This window comes from Melanerpes formicivorus, unplaced genomic scaffold, assembly GCF_026170545.1.
Source record: "Melanerpes formicivorus ecotype bairdi unplaced genomic scaffold, bMelFor1.0.p_v2 SCAF_34, whole genome shotgun sequence".
In the NCBI taxonomy this organism is placed as follows: Eukaryota; Metazoa; Chordata; class Aves; order Piciformes; family Picidae; genus Melanerpes; species Melanerpes formicivorus.
The window spans coordinates 1,150,765-1,175,107 of NW_027142386.1; the positions used below are offsets into that span (position 1 = coordinate 1,150,765).

The window sequence follows — 24,343 nt, forward strand, 5'->3', positions numbered from 1 at the left end:
CACCTCTGCAGGGCACCCCCCCAGCACCTCCCCAGTTTGCTCCCCAAAGATCAACTCCAAACCTCCAGCACTGCTCCTGCTCCCCAGGCAGCCAGGAGGGGATCCTGCCCCCCCTCAGTCAAAGAAAACATCAGGGACAAGTGGAGGCCAGGAACAAGTGGAGTCCCTCAAGGATCAGTCCTGGGACCAGGCTTGGTTGGCATCTTTGTGGTGACCTGGACAGTGGCATTGAGTGCACCCTCAGCAGGTTTGCTGAGGACACCAAGCTGTGTGGTGCAGCTGGAGGGAAGGGATCCATCCAGAGGGACCTGCACAGGCTGGAAGGAAGGGATCCATCCAGAGGGACCTGCACAGGCTGGAGGGAAGGGATCCATCCAGAGGGACCTGCACAGGAGGGAGGGAAGGGATCCATCCAGAGGGACCTGCACAGGCTGCAGAGCTGAGCCCAAGCCAACTTCATGAGGTTCAACAAGAGCAAGGGGCAAGGTCCTGCAACTGGGTCAGGGCAATCCATATAAGCTGGGCAGGGACTGGCTTGAGAACAGCCCTGAAGAGGAGTTGGGGGTGCTGGGGGAGGAGAAGCTCAGCAGGAGCCAGCAGGGAGCACTTGCAGCCCAGAGAGCCAAGCAGAGCCTGGGCTGCAGCAAGAGAAGTGTGGCCAGCAGGGCCAGGGAGGGGATTCTGCCCCTCTGCTCCACTCTGCTGAGACCACAGCTGGAACTCTGGGGCCAGTTCTGGAGCCTCTGTGCCAGGAAGGATCTGGAGGTGCTGGAAGGTGTCCAGAGAAGGGCCAGGAGGAGGTGCAGAGGGCTGGAGCTGCTCTGCTGTGAGCACAGCCTGAGAGAGTTGGGGTTGTGCAGGCTGGAGAGGAGAAGGCTCCAGGGAGACCTAATTGTGGCCTTCAGTATCTGCAGGGGGCTCCAAGAAAGCTGGGGAGGGACTTGTGAGGGTGTCAGGGAGGGATAGGACTTGGGGGGATGGAGCAAAACTAGAAGTGGGGAGATTCAGATTGGATGTGAGGAAGAAGTTGTTCCCCAGGAGGGTGGTGAGAGCCTGGCACAGGCTGCCCAGGGAGGTGGTGGAAGCCTCCTGCCTGGAGGTGTTTGCAGCCAGGCTGGAGGTGGCTGTGAGCAACCTGCTGTGGTGTGAGGTGTCCCTGCCCATGGCAGAGGGCTTGGAAGGGGATGACCCTTGAGGTCCCTTCCAACCCTGGCAGCTCTGTGATCCTACATCCCCCACCCCCAGCTTTGCAGCAGCTCCCCAGGGCGGGGTTAAGAAATCTCTTGCTGGGTTTTATTCATTTTTATTGGCTTCAGTGAATTTCTGGAGGATCATTGGAACAAGGATTAATAAGTTGTTTATTTCTCAGTGAATCAACCTAAATGCCAAAGCTCCCCCCCTCCCCCTCCCCCCCTCCCTCCCAACTCCCTGGCTGGATACTCCTGAGAAGCAGAACCCCCAAAAGCAGGAGGAAGGGGGGGGGGGGGGGAAGGTCACCCCCCCCACCCCCCCACTGTGACCTCCCCCTCCTTCCCAAGCCCATCAGTACAAGATCTGGGGGGGGCATGGGGTGTTCCCCAACCCTCTAAGGTGGCTTTACCTCCACAAGCCTGGAGAGAAGGACACCCCCAGCCCACCCCCCCAAGCAGCATCACTTCATTCCAGCCTTGTTTTGGGGTCATCCCCCCCCCCCATCAAATTGGCTTCAGAGCAATGAGGTACAGGAGCACAGAGCAAGCACTGGTGGGGAGGGGGGGCTGGGGTGCTGGCACCCAGTTCCTCCCAGTGTGGGGCTGGTGGGCTGGGGTGCTGGCACCCAGTTCCTCCCAGTATGGGGCTGGTGTGCTGGCACCCAGTTCCTCCCAGTATGGGGCTGGGAGGCTGGCACCCAGTTCCTCCCAGTATGGGGCTGGGGGGCTGGAGGGTGCTGGCTGTGGTTCCAAAGGGAGCCCAGGGGTGAAGAACACCCAAAAAAGGGCCATGTGTGCCCCTCCCCCCCTCTGTGTACCCCAATCTCCTCCCTCCATCCCCTCCTCTGAACCCCAACAGTGGAGATGCTTCAGGGGAAAGGAGCAGGGCTGGGGTGGGGGGGGGGCTGGGATCAGGCAGGGCTGAGCCTTGGTGTCCACCTCCCCCCCACAATGAGGCTGCTCCAAGCTCTGCCCTTCAGTCCTTGGGGGCAGGAGGGGGCCACAAAGGGACTTTAAACGACCCTTTTGCCACCCTTTCTAGGATGGGGGGGGGGGAGGAGGGACACAGAGGCTGGGGGTCCCACAGCCAGACCCTGCAGAGGATGGTTCTGCATAGCTGGGGACCCCCCCACCCCCCCCAGCCTGACCAGTCCTCACCTCCCATCACCTCCTGGCCCAGCTTCCTGCAATCTGGAATTCAGATTTGGGAGGGGAGCACAGCCAGAGGGGTGGGGTCCCCCCTCCCCTGGGCTCCCCCCTCCCCTGGGCTCCCCCCTCCCCTGGGCTCCAGGCTGACTCCAACACAGGGACAGAGCAAGGGACCAGGTCGAGGAACCAACCCCAGGGATGCTCTGAGGTCCTTGGAGAAAGGCCTAGGAGGGGTCAGGGCCAAGGGTGAGGAACCAGCCCTGGGGATACTCTGAGGTCCCCAGATGGGGATCTGGGGGGCACGGAGGTGTCAGGGAGCTCCACTTCAGGGGGTACAGCAAAGTCCAGTGTCCAACAGTGGTGGCACTGCCAGCACCTTCAGGGGGAGGAGGACAACCTCATGACCCCACTGCTGCTTGTGGGGGGAGCAGCCCCTTGGCACAGTTCAGAGGGTCCTTGGGGATGGCTTCAGCATCTTGGGGTGCTGGAGGAGGTCCCTGGGGTGGCTCCATCATCTTGGGGTGCTGGAGGAGGCCCCTGGGGTGGCTCCATCATCTTGGGGTTGTGTGTGGAGTGGGTCCCTGGGGCTGGCTCCATCATCTTTGGGGGGACAGAGGAGGTCCTGGGGGTAGCTCCATCATCTTGGGGTGCTGAAAGGCAGTCCCTGGGGATGACTCCATCATCTTGTCTGCTGGAGGGGGGTGGGGGGTGGTGTGTGTCCACCCTTGGGCATGACTCCATCATCTTGGGGTGCTGGAGGAGACCCCCCAGGGATGACTCCATCATCTTGGGGTGCTGAAAAGCAGTGCCTGGGAATGACTTCCTCATCTTGAGGTGCTGGAGGAGATACCTGGGGGTGGCTCCATCATCTTAGGGCGCAGAAAGGCAGCCCCTGGCGGTGACTCCATCATCTTGAGAGTACTGAAAGGGATCCCTGGCGATGGCTCCATCATCTTGTGGGGAATGGAGAAGGTCCTGGGGATGGCTCCACCATCTTGGGGGGGGGGTGGGGGGGTGGAGGAGGGTCTCTGGGGATGACTCCATCATCTTGGGGGGATGGAGGATGGGGTCCCTGGGGCTGGCACCATCATCTGGGGGTGCTGAAAGGCAGTCCCTGGGGCTGGCACCGGCGGAATCCAGGTCCATCTCCCGGCGGTCCCCCGCCCAGGGCTGCCAAGGCTCCGTCCCTCACCGCCCAGAGCCTCACTGCCCGGACCCGTAGGGCCAGTTGAAGGTGCTGCCGGACAGCAGCATGTCCCTGATCAGCGTCTCGATGGGCGTCTTCCCCACCAGCCTCATGAAGAAGAGCTGGGAGATGAGGGCGGCCGGCACGGCGCGCAGGGCCGGCAGGCGCAGCAGGAGCCGCCCGAAGCGCTGCGGCTGCGAGGGGTACTGCGAGCGCACGTACTCGGTCAGCGCCACCTGAGCCTTCTCCTGCAGGCTCTCCACGTGGGCAGGGTCCGAGAGCCCGCAGGCATCTGCGAGAGGGAGGGCAGGGAGCCGGGTCAGAGGCGGGAAGCCCTCCCCAAACCCCTCCCCCCACGCCGGATCGGGAAGGTCTGGAGAAGAACCTCTTAAGGTCATCGAGTCCGAGCAGCATGGGGACCACCAAACCCACCCACCCAACCCCACCACGGGCACCAGACCACAGCCCCAAGGGACATGGCCACAGGTTCTGGAACACCTCCAGGCATGGAGACTCCACCACCCCCTTGGGCAGCCTGTGCCAAGCCCTGACCACTCTGGCAGCAAAGATATTGCTCCTCATCTCCAACCTAACCCTCCCCTGGCACAGTTTCAGGCCAGTTCCTCTCCTTCTATCATCTGAGCCTAGGCAGCAGAGCCCAACCCCCACCTGGCTCCAGCCTCCTCTCAGGGAGCTGCAGAGAGCAATGAGGTCTCCCTCAGCCTCCTCTTCTCCCCCCCTAAACCCTCCCAGCTCTCTCAGCTGCTCCTCCCCAGCCCTGTTCCCCAGCTTGGTTGCCCTTCTCTGGGCCTGGCTCCAACATAGGGACAAGGCAAGGGTTGGGTCCAGGGAAAGGGGCAAGGGAGCAGGGAGAGGGGGGGCAAGGGGGCAAGGAGAGAGGGGGCAAGGGGGCAAGGAGAGAGGGGGCAAGGGAGCAAAGAGAGAGGGGGCAAGGGAGCAAAGAGAGAGGGGGCAAGGGAGCAAAGAGAGAGGGGGCAAGGGAGCAAAGAGAGAGGGGGCAAGGGAGCAAAGAGAGAGGGGGCAAGGGAGCAAAGAGAGAGGGGGCAAGGGAGCAGGCTCACAGGATGTTAGGGGCTGGAAGGGACCTCCAAAGATCGTTGAGTCCAACCCCCCTGTCAGAGCAGGATCATAGAATCTAGCACAGGGCCCAGGGACAGGGCAAGGGCCCAGGGACAGGGCAAGAGACCAGGGACAGGGGTCAGCGCCCAGGGAAAGGGGGCAAAGGACCAGGGATGGGGGCAAAGGATGAGAGAAAGGGACTAAGGACAAGGACAAGGGATGAGAGAAAGAGACTGGGGACAGGGGCAAGGGCCCAGGGTCAGGTTGAAGAACCAACCCCAGGCAGACGCTCTGCAGCCCTCGGGGGAGGAGGAGCAGCAGCAGCAGCAGGGCCACCCCAAGCCCAACCTACCGGGGGTGAAGAGGGCGATGGCTTTGAGGCAGCTGTACTCGGCCGAGTCCACCTGCAGCCGGTTGAGCTTCTCCACCTGGTCCTGGAAGATGCGGATCTGGTCCATGAAGGACACCACGCGGTCGGCGGACATGGGGGAGGCGTGGAAGCCGGCGGCGGCCAGCAGCGGCGCCATGTGGAGGGGCAGGGCGGACTGGGCGGCGTTGAGGACGAAGAGTTCGCTCCAGCTGAGCCGCAGCAGGGCCACCTGGTCGGAGACCGGCAGCTCGGGGAAGAAAGGGATGTTCCGCGCCCACTCCACCGTGCTGAAGAGCAGGCGGGCGGCCAGCTCGCAGATGTTGTCGATGCCCATCACGCTGCCCTGCTGCGCGTACTGCGAGCCGTAGCGGGCGGCAGGGTAGGGCTCAGCCCGCAGCAGCTGCGAGATGAGCTCCGAGACCGGCTGCCCGTTGAAGTACTCCCCGCTGGGCAGGGGGTTGGGGCTGGTGCTGGAGTGGGTAGGGGGAATCCGGCCCCTCTGCACGGCTGGAGGAGGAAAAGGGGGGGGGGGGAGGGGGAGAAAGGAGAGGGTGAGGGTCGGAGTGGTTCCCCCGCACCCCCGGGGGGGGTGGGCAGGGCTCACACAGAATCATCACAGAGTCAAGAGTCACAAAGTCACAGAACCACAGAAAAACACAGAACCAGAGAGCCTCAGAGCCACAGACACAGAATCACAGAGCCTCAGAGTCACAGAGCCTCAGAGTCACAGTCACAGAATCACAGAGCCTCAGAGTCACAGAATCTCAGAGCCACAGTCACAGAATCACAGAGCCTCAGAGTCACAGAGCCACAGAGCCACAGAGCCACAGTCACAGAATCACAGAGCCTCAGAGCCACAGAGCCTCAGAGTCACAGAGCCTCAGAGCCACAGAATGTTAGGGGCTGGAAGGGACCTCGAAAGCTCAACCAGTCCAAGCCCCCTGCCAGAGCAGAGTCACTTAGAGCAGGTCACACATCCAGGAGGATTTTGAATATCTCAGAGAGGGAGACCCCACAGCCCCCCTGGGCAGCCTGTTCCAGGGCTCTGTCACCCTCACAGGGGAAAAGCTCTTCCTCCTCTTTCCACGGAACTTCCTGTGCCTCAGCTTCCACCACTGCCTCTTGTGCTGGCATCGGGCATCACTGGGCAGAGGCTGGCTCCAGCCTCTGGGCACTCACCCTGCACATCTCTACCACCAGCAATGAGTTCAGTCTGTCTCCCTGTTCCTCCTTATTTTCTCTCAGCTCCATCCCATTCCAGTGACTCCACTCCCATCCATGCCAGCCCAAGGCTGCAGCCTGGCACTGCCCCTTGCACTGCACATGGAAGGGTTTGCTTAAGCAGGGCTGTGGCTGCAGAGCCTGGCCCAGAGAATCAGAGAATCATTTTGGTTGGAAGAGGCCTTTAAGATCATAGAATCACAGAATGGGTTGGAAGGGACCTTAAAGGTCATCCAGGTCCAACACCCTGCCATGGGCAGGGACACCTCCCACCAGCACAGGTTGCTCAAGGCCTCATCCAGCCTGGCCTTGAACACCTCCAGGGAGGAGGCAGCCACAGCCTCCCTGGGCAGCCTGTGCCAGGCTCTCCCCACCCTCATTGCCAAGAATCTCTTCCTCATCTCCACTCTCAATCTCCCAGCTCAAAGCCATTGTCCCTCCCAGCCCTTGTCCCCAGTCCCTCCCCAGCTCTCCTGGAGCCCTTCAGGTACTGGCAGGCTGCTCTGAGGTCTCCCTGGAGCCTTCTCTTCTCCAGGCTGAACAGCCCCAACTCTCCCAGCCTGTCCCCACAGCAGAGGTTCTCCAACCCTCTGCTCATCTCTGTGGCCTACTCTGGACCCTCTCCAGCAACTCCAGGTCCTCCCTGTGCTGGGGGCCCCAGAGCTGGAGGCAGTGCTGCAGGTGGGGGCTGAGCAGAGCAGAGCAGAGGGGCAGAATCCCCTCCCTGTGCTGCTGCTCTCCCTGCTCTGGCTGCAGCCCAGCACAAGGTTGGCTACAGGGCTGCAAGCAGCCATTGCTCCCAGCACCCTCCCAGCATCCCAGCATTCCCAGCTCCTGCCATCCCAAGGAACAATGGGCAGCTTTGAGGCTCTGAGGGCGAGGGAGGCGGCGGTGCTGCCCGCTGTGCCCGCTGGCGAGAGCTGTGCTCAGCTCTTTAGCATCTTGGTGATTCACCAAGCAACTCCCAAGCTGCCAGCACCACGCTTTGCCCATGGCCTCCAACCACCCAGCCAAGCTGGGCTGGCATCTGTGCCACCTCCTCCTCTGCAGAGACTTGGCCAGAGGAGCAACCACAGGCTGCGGCTGTGTCGGTGCCAGGCTGGGTGCCCCGTGCCAGCTGGGCCATCTCTACCCAAGGTCACTGCAGGGTGAGGATCATTTAGCTGCAAATAAACCACCCCCCACGGTGGGGGGGAGGGGAGGGGGCACTGCTCCTTTCTAATTGCATTCAGGAAGAGCCATTTCTCAGCTCCCCCCAGGCCCTCTCCCCTCATTCGCAGCACACCCCCTGCCCACCACCCCCAACCCCCCTCCCCCCCATTAGCTCCCACTGTTTGCTCAGGCCCTGGTAATTAATTTATGGGCTGATCATCAGCCACTTAAATGAGAGCTCTAAATCATGCTGAGTGGCAATAATGCCAGCTCCAAGCCTCTGGAAAGCAGGGAATTACTGTCCTGCTCCCAGCAGCCTTCTCCCCTTCCCCCCCATCATCACCCCATCATCACCACATTAGTGCCATCAAGCAGCCCCTCCCCACCCCTGGGACCATGGCACAGCCCTGGCACCTCCACCCCCTCCATGCCTGTGCCTCCTCCTGCTGTGGGGATTTGAGATTTGGGGCTAAAGCCTCTGCTCCTGCAGCTTTTGAGGGTGCATCACAGGCTGGTAGGGTGGGAAGGGACCTCTGGAGAGCATCCAGCCCAACTCTCCTGGGATGTTCTCCTTTGGAAGCTGTCTCTGTCCTCAGGAGAGACCTGGGGACATTCCCATCCCCACCACTGGCTCCTGAGAGGGAGAGCAGGACACATCCCCTGCCCTCATGCTCACAGCAGCACAGGATGGAGGGGTGGGAAGGGAGCTCTGGAGAGCATCCAGTCCAGCCCCCTGCCAGGGCAGGGGCACCTGGAGCAGGGCACACAGGAACACATCCAGGGGAGCTTGGAATGCTCCAGAGATGGAGACTCCACCACCTCTCTGGGCAGCCTGCTCCAGGCCTCCACCACCCTTCAGTCACAGAAGTTCCTCCTCATGTTCAGATGCAGCTTCTGATGGGCAAGTTTGTGCCCACTGCCCCTTGGCCTGGCACTGGGCACCACTGAACAGAGCCTGCTGCCCCCCTGCTGACAGCCACCCTTGGAGTGTTGCTCAGCACTGCTCAGATCCCCCTCAGGCTGCTCTGCTCCAGCCTAAAGCCCCAATGCTCTCAGCCTGTGCCCACCAGAGATGTTCCACTGCCCTCAGCACCTTGGTAGCCCTTTGCTGTGCCCTCTCCAGCCAGTCCCTGCCCTCCTTGAGCTGGGGAGCCCAGAGCTGGCCCCAGGCCTCCAGCTGTGGCCTCACCAGGGCAGAGCAGTGGGGCAGGAGAACCTCTTCTGTCCTGTTGGCCACACTCTTCTTGGTGCCCCCAGGATGCCATTGACCTCTTGGCCACCAGGTCACCTTGCTGGACTCACATTCAGCCTTTTGCACTCCCAGCAAGCAGGATGTGGCCTGGGGGAGGGGGATGGGGGTGGGGACTGCATGGACCTGGTTGTGCTGGGAGCTTGTCCTGGCTGACCCCACTGTGCCTGGGGCACCAGGGCAGTGCTGGCTGCAGGTGTGGCACCTTATCAGTGCCAGGCTCCAGCTTTTCCAAACAAACACCACCTGTGCCACGGGCACCCAGGGAGATTCAAGGAGAAATAACAACAACAGAAAAAAAGAGCAAACAGAGAGGGAGCTGCTGCAGGACAGGGTGCCCAGGGAGGAGGGAGAGTACCTGGCAGCACAGAGGGCACTGAAAGCACTGGGAGCTCGTGAGTAGACTAGACCCTGGCAGCGTTGGCAGAGCCAGGAGCAGAGTGGGCACTGGTAGCACCAGGAGGCCAGGAACAGAGTGGGCACTGGCAGAACTGGGAGCTCAGGAGCAGAGTAGGCACTGGCAGCACTGGCAGAACTGGGAGCTGAGTGGGCACTGGCAGAACTGGGAGCTCAGGAGCTGAGTGGGCACTGGCAGCACCAGGAGCTCAGAGCAGCGTGGGCACTGGCAACACCAGGAGCAGAATGGGTACTGGCAGCACCAGGAGCAGAGGGGGCACTGGCAGCACCAGGAGCAGAATGGGTACTGGCAGCACCAGGAGCAGAGGGGGCACTGGCAGCACCAGGAGCAGAGGGGGCACTGGCAGCACCAGGAGCAGAATGGGTACTGGCAGCACCAGGAACAGAGGGGGCACTGGCAGCACCAGGAGCTCAGAGCAGCGTGGGCACTGGCAGCACCAGGAGCAGAGGGGGCACTGGCAGCACCAGGAGCTGAGTGGGCACTGGCAGCACCAGGAGCAGAGGGGGCACTGGCAGCACCAGGAGCTGAGTGGGCACTGGCAGCACCAGGAGCTCAGAGCAGCGTGGGCACTGGCAGCACCAGGAGCAGAGGGGGCACTGGCAGCACCAGGAGCTGAGTGGGCACTGGCAGCACCGGGAGCTCAGGAGCTGAGGGGGCACTGGCAGCACCGGGAACAGAGGGGGCACTGGCAGCACCGGGAGCTGAGGGGGCACTGGCAGCACCAGGAGCTCAGAGCAGCGTGGGCACTGGCAGCACCAGGAGCAGAGGGGGCACTGGCAGCACCAGGAGCTCAGAGCAGCGTGGGCACTGGCAGCACCAGGAGCAGAGGGGGCACTGGCAGCACCAGGAGCTGAGTGGGCACTGGCAGCACCAGGAGCTGAGGGGGCACTGGCAGCACCAGGAGCTCAGAGCAGCGTGGGCACTGGCAGCACCAGGAGCAGAGGGGGCACTGGCAGCACCAGGAGCAGAGGGGGCACTGGCAGCACCAGGAACAGAGGGGGCACTGGCAGCACCAGGAGCTCAGAGCAGCGTGGGCACTGGCAGCACCGGGAGCTGAGTGGGCACTGGCAGCACCAGGAGCTCAGAGCAGCGTGGGCACTGGCAGCACCAGGAGCTGAGGGGGCACTGGCAGCACCGGGAGCTGAGGGGGCACTGGCAGCACCAGGAGCTCAGAGCAGCGTGGGCACTGGCAGCACCAGGAGCTGAGTGGGCACTGGCAGCACCAGGAGCTGAGGGGGCACTGGCAGCACCAGGAGCTCAGGAGCTGAGTGGGCACTGGCAGCACCAGGAGCTCAGAGCAGTGTGGGCACTGGCAGCACCAGGAGCAGAGGGGGCACTGGCAGCACCGGGAGCTCAGGAGCTGAGTGGGCACTGGCAGCACCAGGAGCTCAGGAGCTGAGTGGGCACTGGCAGCACCAGGAGCTCAGGAGCTGAGTGGGCACTGGCAGCACCAGGAGCTCAGGAGCTGAGTGGGCACTGGCAGCAGCCCCACGCTGTGGCAGAGGGGCTCAGCAGGAGCCCTGAGGAGCCACCCCCATGCCCAAGGCGTTGGCATTACCTTCCTTCCTCATGCCAACACGGAAGCACTTCTTCAGGCGGCAGTACTGGCATTGGTTGCGGTGGTGTTGGTCGATCTGGCAGTCGCGGTTGGACCTGTGGGCAGAAGCAGGCAGGTGAGGTGCCAGGCTGGAGGGACATGGTACCCACGAGGGCTCCCTGCTCCCACCAGCCTGATCCACCTCCCTGAGGCAAAGGGAGCGTGGTCCCCTCCATGCCAGCCGCGGCTGTGCCACAGCTGTGCCAGGCCAGCCCCAGGCTCAGATGCTCCAGGGCTGTGCAGGAGCTGCCAGCGATGCCCAGAGAGAGCCCTGGGGTGTGGGACACGTAGGGGTGGGTGCCAGGAAGCAATGCCCCATGTGCTGGCACAGGGAGGGGCAGCAGTGCAGCTGCCCTGAGCCTCCCCACCACACCTCCAAGGAATTTCAGTGATTCCTCTGGCACCAAGCACTTCCTGGCACCCACCCTGGCAGGGGCACAGCCCCACGTGCCACATCTGGGCTGGCATCAATTGGACTCCCCAGCCATGGGCAAAGCAAAACCTGGCACCTCCAGTGCAGCACTCCAAGGGCTGCACAATCCAGAGGGATTCTTTCTGCTCTGGGGTCACCAAGGGGGTCATGCCCACCCCACTGGGTAAGGAGCTGTGGGCACTGGGCAGCCAAGGCACCAGCCACCACCAAAAACAGCTGCAGGCATCTGCTCTCGTGGCATCATGAGGAGTGGCACAGCTGGGATGGATTGTGGAAGATGCTCCTGAATGGAATCCTCAGCATCCTGATGGCAGTGGGCAAGAAGGGCACCAGCAGCCTGGCCTGGAGCAGCAGTGGTGTGGGCAGCAGGGCAGGGATTGTGCCCCCGAGCTGGGCACCGGGGAGGGTACACCTCGAATCCTGGGGTCAGTTTTGGGCTCCTCACTCCAAGAAGGACATTGAGAGGCTGGAGCAGGTCAGGACAACAAAGCTGAGGAAGGGTCTGGAGAGCAGGGCTGGGGAGGAGCAGCTGAGGGAGCTGGGGAGAAGGAGGCTGAGGGAGACCTCCTTGCTCTCTGCAGCTCCCTGAGAGGAGGCTGCAGCCAGCTGGGGGTTGGGCTCTGCTGCCTAGGCTCAGATGATAGAAGGAGAGGAACTGGCCTGAAATTGTGCCAGGGGAGGGTTAGGCTGGAGATGAGGAACAATTTCTTTGCTGCCAGAGTGGTCAGGGCTTGGCACAGGCTGCCCAGGGAGGTGGTGGAGTCCCTATGCCAGGAGGTGTTCCGGAACCCTGTGGCCATGGCCCTTGGGTTTGGTGCCCGTGGTGGGGTTGGGTTGCTGCTTGGACTGAATGACCTCAGAGGCTTATTCCACCCCAAACAATTCTCTGATGCTATCCAACAGCCCTCCACCCCCCCCAGTTCCTGAGGGGGGGACACCACGAGTGGACCTCCACGAAGCTGAGGGTGACCCTGGGTGCTGGCAGCAAACAGGGAGGGAAAGGCGGTGGGGAGGGGGGCGAGGAGGAGAGGGGGGAAGGGCTTAAGGCAAAATAAAGAGGAAATAAAGAGGAATTAGGGGATGTAAAGCAGGCAGCAGGCAGGGCTGGGGCAGGGCAGTGCCCAGCAGCAGCAGCAGCTTGGCCCTGCCTGGGAATCCTGACAGGAATCTCCTCATCCCTACACGACCCCAGGGGCGAGGCGGGAGGAGATTCCCGGCGCGCTCCGAGCGGCATTAATTCAGCCCTGAACATCCCCACTGCGCCCTGCTGCCTCCAGAACCTGCTGCTGAGAGGAAGGGAAGGGGAAAGGAAATCCTCCCTCCAGCAGAGGAGCCACGGCTGGAATCCAAACGTCACCTCTGACATCTCCATCAGCCACCGGCAGCCGAGCGCCCGGCGCCACGGCCAGAGCACCCAGCCGGGCTCTGCCTGAGCCTCAGCCTGGCACCATGGCACTGCCACCACGACCAGATTGCCCCCAAAGGGCCTGCCTGAGCCTCAGCCTGGCACCATGGCACTGCCACCACGACCAGATTGCTCCCAAAGGGCCTGCCTGAGCCTCAGCCTGGCACCATGGCACTGCCACCACGACCAGATTGATCCCAAAGGGTCTGCCTGAGCCTCAGCTTGACACCATGGCACTGCCACCACAACCAGATTGCTCCCAAAGGGCCTGCCTGAGCCTCAGCCTGGCACCATGGCACTGCCACCACGACCAGATTGATCCCAAAGGGTCTGCCTGAGCCTCAGCTTGACACCATGGCACTGCCACCACAACCAGATTGCCCCCAAAGGGCCTGGCTGAGCCTCAGCCTGGCACCATGGCACTGCCACCACAACCAGATTGCCCCCAAAGGGCCTGCCTGAGCCTCAGCCTGGCACCGTGGCACTGCCACCACGACCAGATTGCTCCCAAAGGGCCTGGCTGAGCCTCAGCCTGGCACCATGGCACTGCCACCACGACCAGATTGCTCCCAAAGGGCCTGGCTGAGCCTCACCACGGCATCAGGGCACCAGCAGCCCTACCAAATTGCCCCCTAAAATCATCTCAGCTCCTTGGTGCCATGGCCAAAGTGCCCAGCTGGGGTCTGGCTGACCCTCACTGTGGCATCAGGGCACCTCAACCAAACCCCCCACTCAGGTCCTCAGAGCAAGGTACCAGGACCTGGCTGACCCTCACCATGGCATCAGGGCACCATCCCCTCAATCAAATCCTCACCAGAAGGTTAACCTGACCCTCACCATGGCGTCAGGGCACCATCCCCCCCCAACCAAATCCCTTCCAACAGATCTGGCTGACCCTCACTGTGGCATCAGGGCACTCCAACCAAACCCCCAACCTCCCCCTCACAGGACCTCCTTTCAGCTCCTGGGAGCGAGGTACCAGGACCAGGACCTGGCTGACCCTCACCACGGCATCAGGGCACCATCCCCCCAACCAAATCCCTTCCAACAGATCTGGCTGACCCTCACCATGGCATCAGGGCACCATCCCCCCCAACCAAATCCCTTCCAACAGATCTGGCTGACCCTCACCATGGCATCAGGGCACCATCCCCCCAACCAAATCCCTTCCAACAGATCTGGCTGACCCTCACCATGGCATCAGGGCACCATCCCCCCAACCAAATCCCTTCCAACAGATCTGGCTGACCCTCACCATGGCATCAGGGCACCATCCCCCCAACCAAATCCCTTCCAACAGATCTGGCTGACCCTCACCATGGCATCAGGGCACCATCCCCTCAACCAAATCCTCACCAGAAGGTCTACCTGACCCTCACTGTGGCATCAGGGCACCCCAACCAAACCCCCCCTCAGCTCCTTGGAGCAAGGTACCAGGACCTGGCTGACCCTCACCATGGCATCAGGGCACCATCCCCCCAACCAAATTCCCCCCCTCCAAATCCCCACAGCCTGGCTGGGGTCCGGCTGAGCCCCACCACAGCACCATGGCACCATCCATCACATCCCCCCCTCCCACCCCCTCCCTCCCCCTGCATCAAGCTCCTCTCAGCTCCGGGAGGAGTTTCCCCACGGATGGGCTGCAGCGACCTGGGAAAGTTGTGAGACTCCAGCAGGCGTTGACTGCGCTAATTATGTAATTAGGAGGTGTAATTAGTTCGTGCCAGAACTAAACTCAAGCCAACTCACTTTTAATATTCAAATGAGACCAATTTTTTTGCCTCCATGCTGCTTTGGACTCCTCCAACAAAGCAGGTCCTGGAGCTGCTGGGAATGGGGTGTGGGGGTGGGGGTGGGGGGGAAGCTTTGTTCCCAGCCCCCCCTCCAACACTTTCCTCCCTCCTTGGAAAACTCAACATTTGCTGGTTCTTTTTCTAACCCCACCCCCCACCCCCCAACCCTGCAACTCATTTCCCAGCACCAAAAGTTGGGAGGGGGGAAAAAAATTCCCACCCAGGACAGCTGAAGTTGGTGGTGTCCCCCCCCCACTATCTCCCCCCCACCCCAAGCAGTGACAAGGAGAAAAGGCTGGATGGTCACAGCAGCTCCCTCCCCACACACACACCCCCAGCACCCCCCACACCTCAACAGCATCTGGGCCACAGAGTCCATCCCTCTCCCAGGCAGCCTTCCCTTTGTTCCAGGAGGCTGGAATTGCTCCAAAGCCAGATGTGCTCCCCCCCACCCCCCACCCCCCTCCATCTTCAGCCCCTTCATCCCCCGCAGCCCCTCGACCGCTTCCACTGCTCAGATCCTCCCTGTCAGACAGGGGAAACTGAGGCAGGGGGAGGGAGGGGGAGGGGGGAGGGTGGTGTGATGCCCACGCTGCATCCACCTCACCCTGTGCCCAGCAGTGGGGGAGGGCAGCAGAGGAGCAGGACCCTGCCCCATGCCACCAGCTCCATGGCCACGAGTGGCTCTGGGCTGACGTCAGCGGGGACCAGGCAACGGCGGTGCTGGGAGCTGCTGGGAGCTGCTGGGAGCTGCTGGGAGAAGATGCTGAGCACGGGGGAGGATGAATCTAGGCCGCCCAAAGCAGAGCAGAGCCGAGCAGAGCAGCTCGGAGACACTGCCCCCCGCGGTGCCAGCGCTGCCCCTTCGCTTCCCAGGGCCCAGCGCCACCGGGCAGAGCCTCCCAGTCCGCCCAGCCCTGCCGGAGAGGGGGGGGGAGGGGGGGGGAGGAGGGGGCAGAGAAAATAGGGGGGGTGGAGGTAGGGGTCCTGCTCCCAGCCCTCTGTGGGTTGCCCATGGTGGGGAAGTGAACCAACCCCTCCTTGTGGGGGAAAAAAATGGGGGGTGGAGGTGGGGGTCCTGCTCCCAGCCTGACTGTGGGGTGCCCACAACCAGGACATGAACCAACCCCTCCTTGTGGGGGGAGAAAATTGGGGGGGTGGAGGTGGGGGTCCTGCTCCCAGCCTGACTGTGGGGTGCCCACAACCAGGACATGAACCAACCCCTCCTTGTGGGGGGAGAAAATTGGGGGGGTGGAGGTGGGGGTCCTGCTCCCAGCCTGACTGTGGGGTGCCCACATTTGGAACATAAACCAACCCCTCCTTGTGGGGGGAGAAAATTGGGGGGTGGAGGTGGGGGTCCTGCTCACAGCCCAGCTGCGGGGTGCCCGTGGTTGGGACGTGGGTGCCATCCTTGCGCCACTCTTCACTGGCATAGCTCCTGGAAGCACTCCCATGTGGACCCCTGTGAGACACCTTCCCCCTCCCCCCCACTGGGAAAGAGCTGGGGGTGCCCTGTAGGTGCCAGCACCACGCTACTGGTGGCACTGGTGGCACTGGTCTCAACCCCAGCAGGAACTCCAGAGTTATTGGCAGCTCCAAACTTTGCCAGGGTGGTATCCTGGTGGCACCGCTGGGCCTGGCTCTGCTGTAGCAGGGGCTGCGGTCCCTCTCCTTGGCATCTCCCCGGTCTGGTGCCCATGGCACAGGGGGGTGGTGGCACCTCCAGTGAAAATGATGCCAGCTGCAGCACTGGTGCCTTCAGTGGGCAGAGTGGCTGTGCCCGAGGTGACTCAGCCACGGCAGGGCTCCAGGCATCAGCCTGGAACAGCAATTAATGCCCAGGCAGAGCCGGCTGGGGACGAGGACACGGCGCTGGCTGTGCCCCACTGCCCATGGCCGTGCCCCACTGCCCCTGGCCGTGCCCCCACTGCCCCTGGCCGTGCTCCACCACCCCTGGCTGTGCCCCCACTGCCCCTGGCTGTGCTCCACCACCCCTGGCTGTGCCCCCACTGCCCCTGGCTGTGCCCCCACTGCCCATGGCTGTGCTCCCACTGCCCATGGCTGTGCTCCACCACCCCTGGCTGTGCCCCCACTGCCCATGGCTGTGCCCCCACTGCCACCAGCCGTGCCCCCACTGCCACTGGCCGTGCCCCCACTGCCCCTGGCTGTGCCCCCCCCCCCACCAGCTGTGCCCCCACCACCACCAGCTGTGCCCCCACTGCCACCGGCTGTGCTCCCACTGCTCATGGCTGTGCCTCACCAGCTGTGTCCCCATTGCCACTGGCTGTGCCCCCTGGCCCAGGGCATGAGGCACCCAGGGCACCCATCCCTCTGAGGTGAGGTTGTCCCAGGGATGCTTTTGTGGGGTGCAGAGAACAGGAGGGGATCCCTGTGCTGCACTGGGGGTACCTGAGCTGTACTGGGGGTCCCCAAGCTGCTGTGATGCAGTGTGGGCCCCCAAGCAGTACTGGGGGTCCCCATCTTGCACCAAGGGATCCCAAGCTGCACTGGGGGACCCCATACTGTACTGGGGGACCCCATACTGTACTGGGACATCCTGTGCTGTACTGGGGGACCCCATACTGTACTGGGGGATCCTGTGCTGTACTGGGGGACCCCATACTTCACTGGGATACCCCACACTCTACCTGGGGATCCCATGCTGTTGTACTGGAGGATCCAACACTGTACTGGGGGATACTGGGATATCCTGTTCTGTACTGGGGGACCCCAAACTGCACTGGGATATCCTTTTCTGTACTAGGGGATCCCATGCTGCACTGGGATATCCTGTTCTGTACTGGGGGATCCCATGCTATACCGGGGGACCCCGAACTGGACTGAGGGTCCCTGCACTGCACTAAGGCAGATCGAGCTGCACCGGCAGCTGCTGAGCTGCACTAGGAGACCCCCTGTCCTGCACTGAGAGACCCCATGCTGCACCAGGAGACCTCAGCCCGCATCGGGGGCCACTCTGGAACCGCCTCAGGCCCCCCGTTAGCGCTGCAGAGGGTCCAGCGTGCAACCAGGGCAGGGCCAAGCTTGGAGCTGCACCGGGGCCACTGCAGAGCCACACCGGTGACCTGCACCGGAGCGTGTGTGCGTGGTGGTGGCGGTGGGAGGTTACCCACACCGGGGACCAGCTTTAGAGCTCCTCCCGGGTCTCCACCACCCCCCCCCCCCGGTGTGTGTGTGTCCCCCCCAACCCCAAGCCCCCTTACCTGCAGGTGTAGCTGAGGTTCCTGCGGATGCTGCGCTTGAAGAAGCTCTTGCAACCCTCGCAGGTGAAGACCCCGTAGTGCTTCCCGCTGGATTTATCCCCGCAAACCACGCAATCCACCGGAGCCCCGGCCCGTTCCTCTTCGCCGTGCTCCGCGTCGCTGCCTCCTCCCGCCGGGGACGCCGCCGCCTCCTCCCCTCCGCCGCTGCCGCCGCTCCCGTTGGGTTCTCCCCAGCCGCCGGCCACCATGGCCATGGCTCCCGCCACCCCCGGGGGGGGCTCAGCACCGGCCCCGCCGCCGCATGGTGCCCGGTTGCCTCCCGGAACGACTTCGGTTAAGTTTTTTGGGGGGAGGGGGGGGGTTGGGCTTTTTTTTTGGGTTTTTTTTTTTTGGTTTTCCTCTTTTTTTCTCTTTTTTGTTGCTGTTGCTGGTTTGGGGTTCGGGTTATTTTTTGGGGGGGGTGACGATAGCTTTGGGTTATTTTGGGTTGGTTTTTTTTAGGGGGGGGTTGGTTTGTTTGTTGTTGTTGTTGTTGGTTTTTTTTTTTTTTGCCCCCCCCCTCCAACCCCTTATCCCAGGGTTTTCCCCTCCCTCCTTCCCGTTAACGGGAAAACTTTAGGGCGGCGGGAGAGGGGCTCGGTGCGGAGCATCCCCGGGGCTGTCCCGAGGGTCGGTTGCATGCGGGGGGAGGGGGGGCCTCCGGTGGTTCCTCTGGTACCGGCAGGGAACGAGGAGGAGGAAGATGATGAAGAGGCGGCGGCGCTGCCCCGGCTCGCCCCTCGCCCCTTACGGGCTCCGCCGCCGCCGCCGCTGCATTCAGGCCGGTCCGGGTCCGGCGGGACCGGCTCCGCCGAGCCCCGGGGCTCTCTCCCCGCCTCCCGTGAAAGAGCAAAGTTCAGCCGCTGCCGCGGTGGCCGCCCTGGATGCTCCTCCCCGTCCTCCTCCCCTTCCGCTCGCCGGGTCCTGCCCCGGCCCCGGCCCCGGCCCTGGCCTCGCCGGCGCACCGGGGAGGGCGGGGGGAAGAGGGTAGGCACCGGAGCGGGGCAGGGTGCGCTCTGTAACCGGGATTGAGGATGGCAAGGGTGGAAGGGCTCGGGGTACCGGCGGTACCGGCTGTGGTGGAGGAGGGGATGAGCCCGGTGCGGTACCGGTTACTGCCAGGGAGATGCCCTGGGCTAGCATCGGGGTGGTTCGGCCACTGGAGGTGGCCCGGTGGCGTTCGGGGACCAGAGCGCTTTGCTGACACCGGGAGCCCACGGTACTGGGAGCCCACGGTACTGCAGCCAATGGTCCAGGGATCCTGTGGTACGGTGATCCCGTGGTCCTGGAGCCCCTGGTCCTGGGAGCCCCTGGTACCGGGATCCTGTAGTCCTGGGAGCCCTTGGTCGTGGGAGCCCCTAGTACCGGGATCATGTCGTCCTGGGAGCCCCTGGTCCTGGGAGCCCCTGGCACTGGAAACCTGGTGTGCTTGGCCATGGCACAAGCTGTGGGTACAGCTGCCATCCTTGTCCCTGTGCCCCAGTAAGTGACCTCTAAGCTGCCAGGGGATGGCAGTGGGGTAGATCTACACCACCCTGGGGGACAAGGACCTCTGTGGGCAGCTGGGCTGCTGCCCACAGTGTGGTGTGATGCCACTGGTGGCCGTGGGGCTGTGGTGGAAGGGTGAGAAGCAATTCCCCACACCCGGCTGGTGGCCAGGCTGCTGGCATTGGCAAATGCCTTCCTCTCCCCCTTGATCCCAGCAGGATCTTTAATCACCAGCAGCACCACAAGGCTGCATGTCCCCAACTCCTGCCCCCTCCCTGGAGCTGTTCAAGGCCAGGCTGGATAAGCAGGGAGTTGGTTCTCTGTGCCTGGCTCAGCTTTCAGCCTTGGGATGCTCGTTTGGATGCATTCCTCGGGGCTGTGCAGTCAGCTGTGGTGTTGTCAGGGATAAAAATGGGGTCCCTGTCCCCTTGCCTGAGGAAGTCTGAGGCCTCCTTCTCCTCTCTTCTCCCTAGGCTCAGGTGATAGAAGGAGAGGAAATAGCCTGAAATTGTGCCAGGAGTGGGTTAGGTAGGAGAGGAGGAACAATTCTTTGGTGCAAGAGTGGTCAGGGAGGTGGTGGAGTCCCCACCCCTGGAGGTGCTTGAGGACCATGTGGCCATGGCCCTTGGGGCCATGGTTTAGTGGCCATGGTGGGGTTGGGTTGCTGCTTGGACTGGATGATCTCAGAGGGCTCTTCCAACCAAAACTATTCTGTGATTCAGCATCTTGAGCAAAGTCCTGGGTGACTTCAGCTGCCCTCTCATGCAGGAGCTCTTAGCCAGGTGCTTCAAAGGCAGTGTGAGCAGCAGGACAGGACAGGGAGGGGATTCTGCCCCTCTGCCCTACTCTGATGAGACCCTGCCTGGAGCACTGGGGGCCCTCAGCCCAAGAAGGACATGGAAGTGTTGGAGAGGGTGCAGAGGAGGCCACAAAGATGATCAGAGGGCTGCAGGAGAGCTGGGGAGGGACTTGTGACAAGGGCTGGGAGTGCCAGGATGAGGAACAATGGCTTTGAGGTGGGAGAGGAGAGATTGAGAGTGGAGATGAGGAAGAAATTGTTGGCAGTATGGCACAGGTTGCCCAGGGAGGCTGTGGATAGTTCCCTCGCTGGAGATGTTCAAAGGCCAGGCTGGATGAGGCCTTGAGCAGCCTGGACTGGTGGGAGGTGTCCCTGCCCGTGGATGATTTTCAGGTCCCTTCCAACCCAACCCATTCTGTGATGCCAGGGCTGTGCCATGGGGTGTTGCTGTAGTGCCCAATGTCCCTTGGGTGCCATCACTCTCTGCATCACCCTGGGGTGGGGCAAAGGGCTGGATGCTGCCTGTAAAATGCTTTCTGATGAGGTTAATTGAGTTGGACACATAGGAGCTGATGAGTTGGTCTTGGGAGATGGGGTGGGCTGTGGGTGCTTGGTCATGGGTGCTGGTGTGGTGTGGTGTGGTGGGTGCTGGTGTGGGTGCTGGCTGTGGGTGCTGGTGTGAATGGTGATCATGGGTGCTGGTGTGGGTGCTGGTGTGAATGGTGATCGTGGGTGCTGATGGTGGGTGCCAGTCATGGGTGCTGGTAGTGGGTGCTGGTGTGAATGGTGGTCATGGGTTCTGGTGGTGGGTGCCAGTCCTGGGTGCTGGCTGTGGGTGCTGGTCACAAGTGCTGGTGTGGGTGCTGGTGTGAATGGTGGTGGTGGGTGCTGGTCACAAGTGCTCAGTGCCATCCTGCTGCCACCCTGTTAACCATTAACAAGAACCAAGCTGTGCCGGAAGGAGGCTGCCGGGGGAGCCAGGCCGGGAGCAGCGCTGCGGTGCCGCCCTGCCCTCGCCTTTCACCCGGGGGCCAAACTCTCCTCCTGGCCGTGCCACGGCGGCCTTGCTGTCTCCTGGCACTGTGGCTTTCACCTTGACTCGTGGGGGCAAAGTCCAGTGGGCAGGGTGCGGAGCTGGGGTGCAGGCAGCCTGGGTCCCTCTCCCCCAGCCCCGGCCCCCAGCGTGTGGGGCTGTCCCTGCTGTGTGGGGCACCCCACGCTGTGCTCCCTGCTTTGGAGGATGCTGAGGGGAGCGGCCGGCGGTGCCGGCCAGGCCGCCGGGACCCTCGCAGTGCCTCATGCCACCGTGCTTGGCATTGCCAACCCACCGTGGGGGTTGGGGGAAAGGAGAAACAGAATGGACTGGAGGTCAAAAGCTGCACCCGAGCGCCCAGCCTGGAGCTGCTGGGGGCTGGCTTGAGGCTGCAGCCAGAAATAAAACTTCCATTTCCTCCTGCCTGGAGGGATCTCAGACCAGGGAGGCTGTGGCTTCCCCCTCCCCGGAGGCGTCCAAGGCCAGGCTGAGCAACCTGGGCTGGCGGGAGGTGTCCCTGCCCACGGCAGGGGGTGGTTGGCACTGGGCGGTCTTCAAGGATCCTTCCAAGCCCACCCATTCCACGGCTCCATGGATCCCTGCTCACCAAGGCAGCCACCCCGAGGTGCCCATCCACCACCAGTGCCATGAGTGGAGGAGCACAGCCTGCCAAAGCCAACTGGGAAGGGGACAGATATTTTTTTTGGGGGGGGGGGGGGGGGGGGGGAGCGATTCCCAGCTTGGCTATGAGGGGTGTCCATCCCCCCCCCCGCCACCTGCAGCCGGCTTGGCTTCTCCTTTCTCTTCTGTCAGGCTGTGATTTATGGCCCTTTCCCTGCCTCCTCCTCCTCCTCCTCCTCCTCGCCCCCCTGCAAAAAAATAATAATCCAGGGAACAAAGGAGGGAATTGGATCCTCTCCACCCAGCCCCCCCGGCCGCTGCCCGGCCCCGCCGGGTTTGTTTTGACGTCGGTGTCCAGTTGGCCGCAGCGTTTGATCTCCGGAGGAATTCCTCCTTCCTCGCCCTGCTCCGCTGCCTCCGCCGCACAAAGGGCCCCCGGGAGCTACCGGCACATTTTGTGCCCACCCCCACCTCGCCCCCGCCCCCTCTTCCCCCCCCCCGCCCCCCTTCCGACGCCCCCCGGGCAAGGCTCTGGCATGGCAGAGGCGCCCAGCAGGGCTTGCAGAGGGCTCCAGGATTGGGATCGGGACCTGGGTGGGTGGCAGCGGTGCAGCAGCTGCTCCCCCGAGGGGTGTTTGGGCTGGGGTGGGGGGTGGGGTGGTGGAGTGACCCTTGCTGAAGTGTGGCAGGGGCTGTGGTTGTGCCGCTGGAGAGCTGAGTGCCAGCAGCAGGGAGATGGGTAGTGGCACTGCCAGAGAGCTGGGTGCCAGGGGCACCACACAGCTGATTCCTGGCACCACAACAGAACTGGGTGCCAGTAGCACCAGAGGGCTGGGTGCTGGCTCCACCAGATTGCTGGGTGCCCTCACATCTGGCACGGTTCTGCACCCCATGGCAGGACTCTCTGCCCCATGGTATCGCTCCGTGCCCCACAGTGGGGCTCTGCACCCCACGGCACAACCCTGCACCCCACAGCAGGGCTCTGTGCCCCACAGCTGCCCCAGAGGCTAGGGCAAGGAGCACCCATTCTGTGCCCATGCAGGGCACAGGCAGCCCCACGCAGGGGGTGGTGCCCACGCACACGTGGACTCTCTCTCCCCCCAGCGTGCCCCCCGCGGTGAGATGCCATAGTTTTACTCCCAGCCCTGCGGAGAGGCTGAAGCAGACCCCACCCCCCCTTGTCCCCGGTGTCCCCTCCCCCCCAGCTTCCCCAAGGCCACTCCCTGCCCTTGCCCTGCATTCCCGGGATATCAGATCCTGGGATATCAGATCCCACCCAGGCACAGCCGGACACTCCCTCCCAGGGGGGCCCTTCCCTGCTCCCATTGCTCCCAGTTGTTCCCAGCTGCTCCCCTGCTGCCTTTGCCTCCTTGACCCCCCCCCGGCCCCCGGCCTCAGCACGCCTTGGCCCCTGCCCAGAGGGTGTTTTGCAGGCCCCCTCCCCCCAGGAGCTGCTTTCCCAGGGAATGGGGTGCTGGGGGGGGGGGCAGAGGGGAGGGAGGGGGAGCTGCTGCAATCCACAGAGGGAGCAACTGAGGCAGGGAGTGGGCAGGCATGGTGGCACCGTGGACTGGCACATGGAGCCCCCCCGGGGAGCTGCAGGTTTGTGGGTGCATGGGAAGGGGGGGGAGCAGCAGGCAAAGCAAGGGAGGGGGCTCGCCACCCCCAGCCATCCTCCTGCCCTGTGCCATTCTGTGCCATGCTGTCCTGTGCCCTGCTGCCCCATGCCACGCTGTGCCATGCTGCTTTGTGCTCTGCTGTGTCATGCTGTGCCATGCTTTAACCACGCTGCCCTGTGCCGTACTTGGCAGCCTGGCAGGCAGCAGGGTACCAAGGGGCCCCCAGCTCCACTCCCTGAGCTCATGGCACGCTCTGTCCTTGGCAAAGACTCAGGGTGTGCCAAGGCAGGCAGCAAGGCCGAGCCTGGCGCAGCGGCAGGGAGCCAGGGGCCATATCAGCCCACCCTGAATGCCCCCCACAGCCACCGGGCACCGCTGAGGGACGCCGCAGCCTGGCTCACCCCATCCCTGCTGATGCCTTGATTTGGCCTCAGGGGCAGTAGGATGTGCAGCAGGGACCCCTCCAGCCGGGGGCAGAGGGTCCTGCCTGCCCCCTCCTCCTCCTTCTCCTCCTTCTCCTCCTCCTCCACTTCCTCCTCCTCCTCCTCCCAGCACCCAGGGTCGAGGCCGCCCCGGCCCTTTCATGCGGCTCTCGGTGGAGCCTGACCCCGCACAAAGCCCCCAGGAACCCATTTGAATCTGAAAAGAGGTCTGAGCGCCGAGCCCTGACCTTCAACCTGGGGGTCAGCCTCTCACAGCCCCCCCCTCACCCCCCCCAGCCCCCGGGACCCCTCCCCGCCCCGAGCGGATCTGGCCCCAGCAGGCACCACCGGAGCCTGGCACAGGGCAGCATGGGCAGCGTCCCTTGCTCTGGTGTCTGGGCGCGAGGATGTGCCACTCCTGCTGGGCATATGGCACCGATCCAGGCCTGGCTACGTGGCACCAGTGCTCCCATTCCATACTGGGGCTGATCCCTGGGGATCTCCTTCCATCCAGTCCCCACTGCCTCTGGGGACACTGTTTGGAAGGGCTCCAGGGACAGAGGGCACTGCCAGCTCCAGGAGTCTGCTGCATCCCTGCATCCCTGCTCTGTATCCCTGCATCCCTGCTCTGTATCCCTGCAGTCCTGCAGCCCCCACATGCCTGCACTCTTGCCCTGCATCTCTGTGTGTCTGCACCCCCATGACCCTGCATCCCTGAATCCCTCCTCTGCATCCCTGCGTCCGTGTCCCTGCCCTGCAGCCCTGCATCCTCTCCCTGGATCCCCACATCTGCATCCCTACCCTGCAGCCCTGAATTCCCACAGCCCTGCAGCCTTGCCCTACATCCCTGCAGCCCTG

At 63.2% G+C, this 24,343-nt stretch overlaps 1 protein-coding gene across 1 annotated transcript; it reads right to left on the bottom strand.

The window, feature by feature from the left end:
• Positions 1–1,287: 1,287 nt before the first annotated feature.
• Positions 1,288–18,416, bottom strand: NR2F6 (nuclear receptor subfamily 2 group F member 6). The gene is made up of 4 exons (XM_068156348.1): positions 17,465–18,416; positions 10,574–10,668; positions 4,958–5,482; positions 1,288–3,817 (listed from the first exon to the last, which is right to left on the bottom strand). The coding sequence occupies exons 1-4, from the start codon at positions 17,716–17,718 to the stop codon at positions 3,543–3,545; spliced, it is 1,149 nt and encodes a 382-aa protein (XP_068012449.1). The 5' UTR covers positions 17,719–18,416; the 3' UTR covers positions 1,288–3,542.
• Between the last annotated feature and the right edge of the window lie 5,927 nt (positions 18,417–24,343).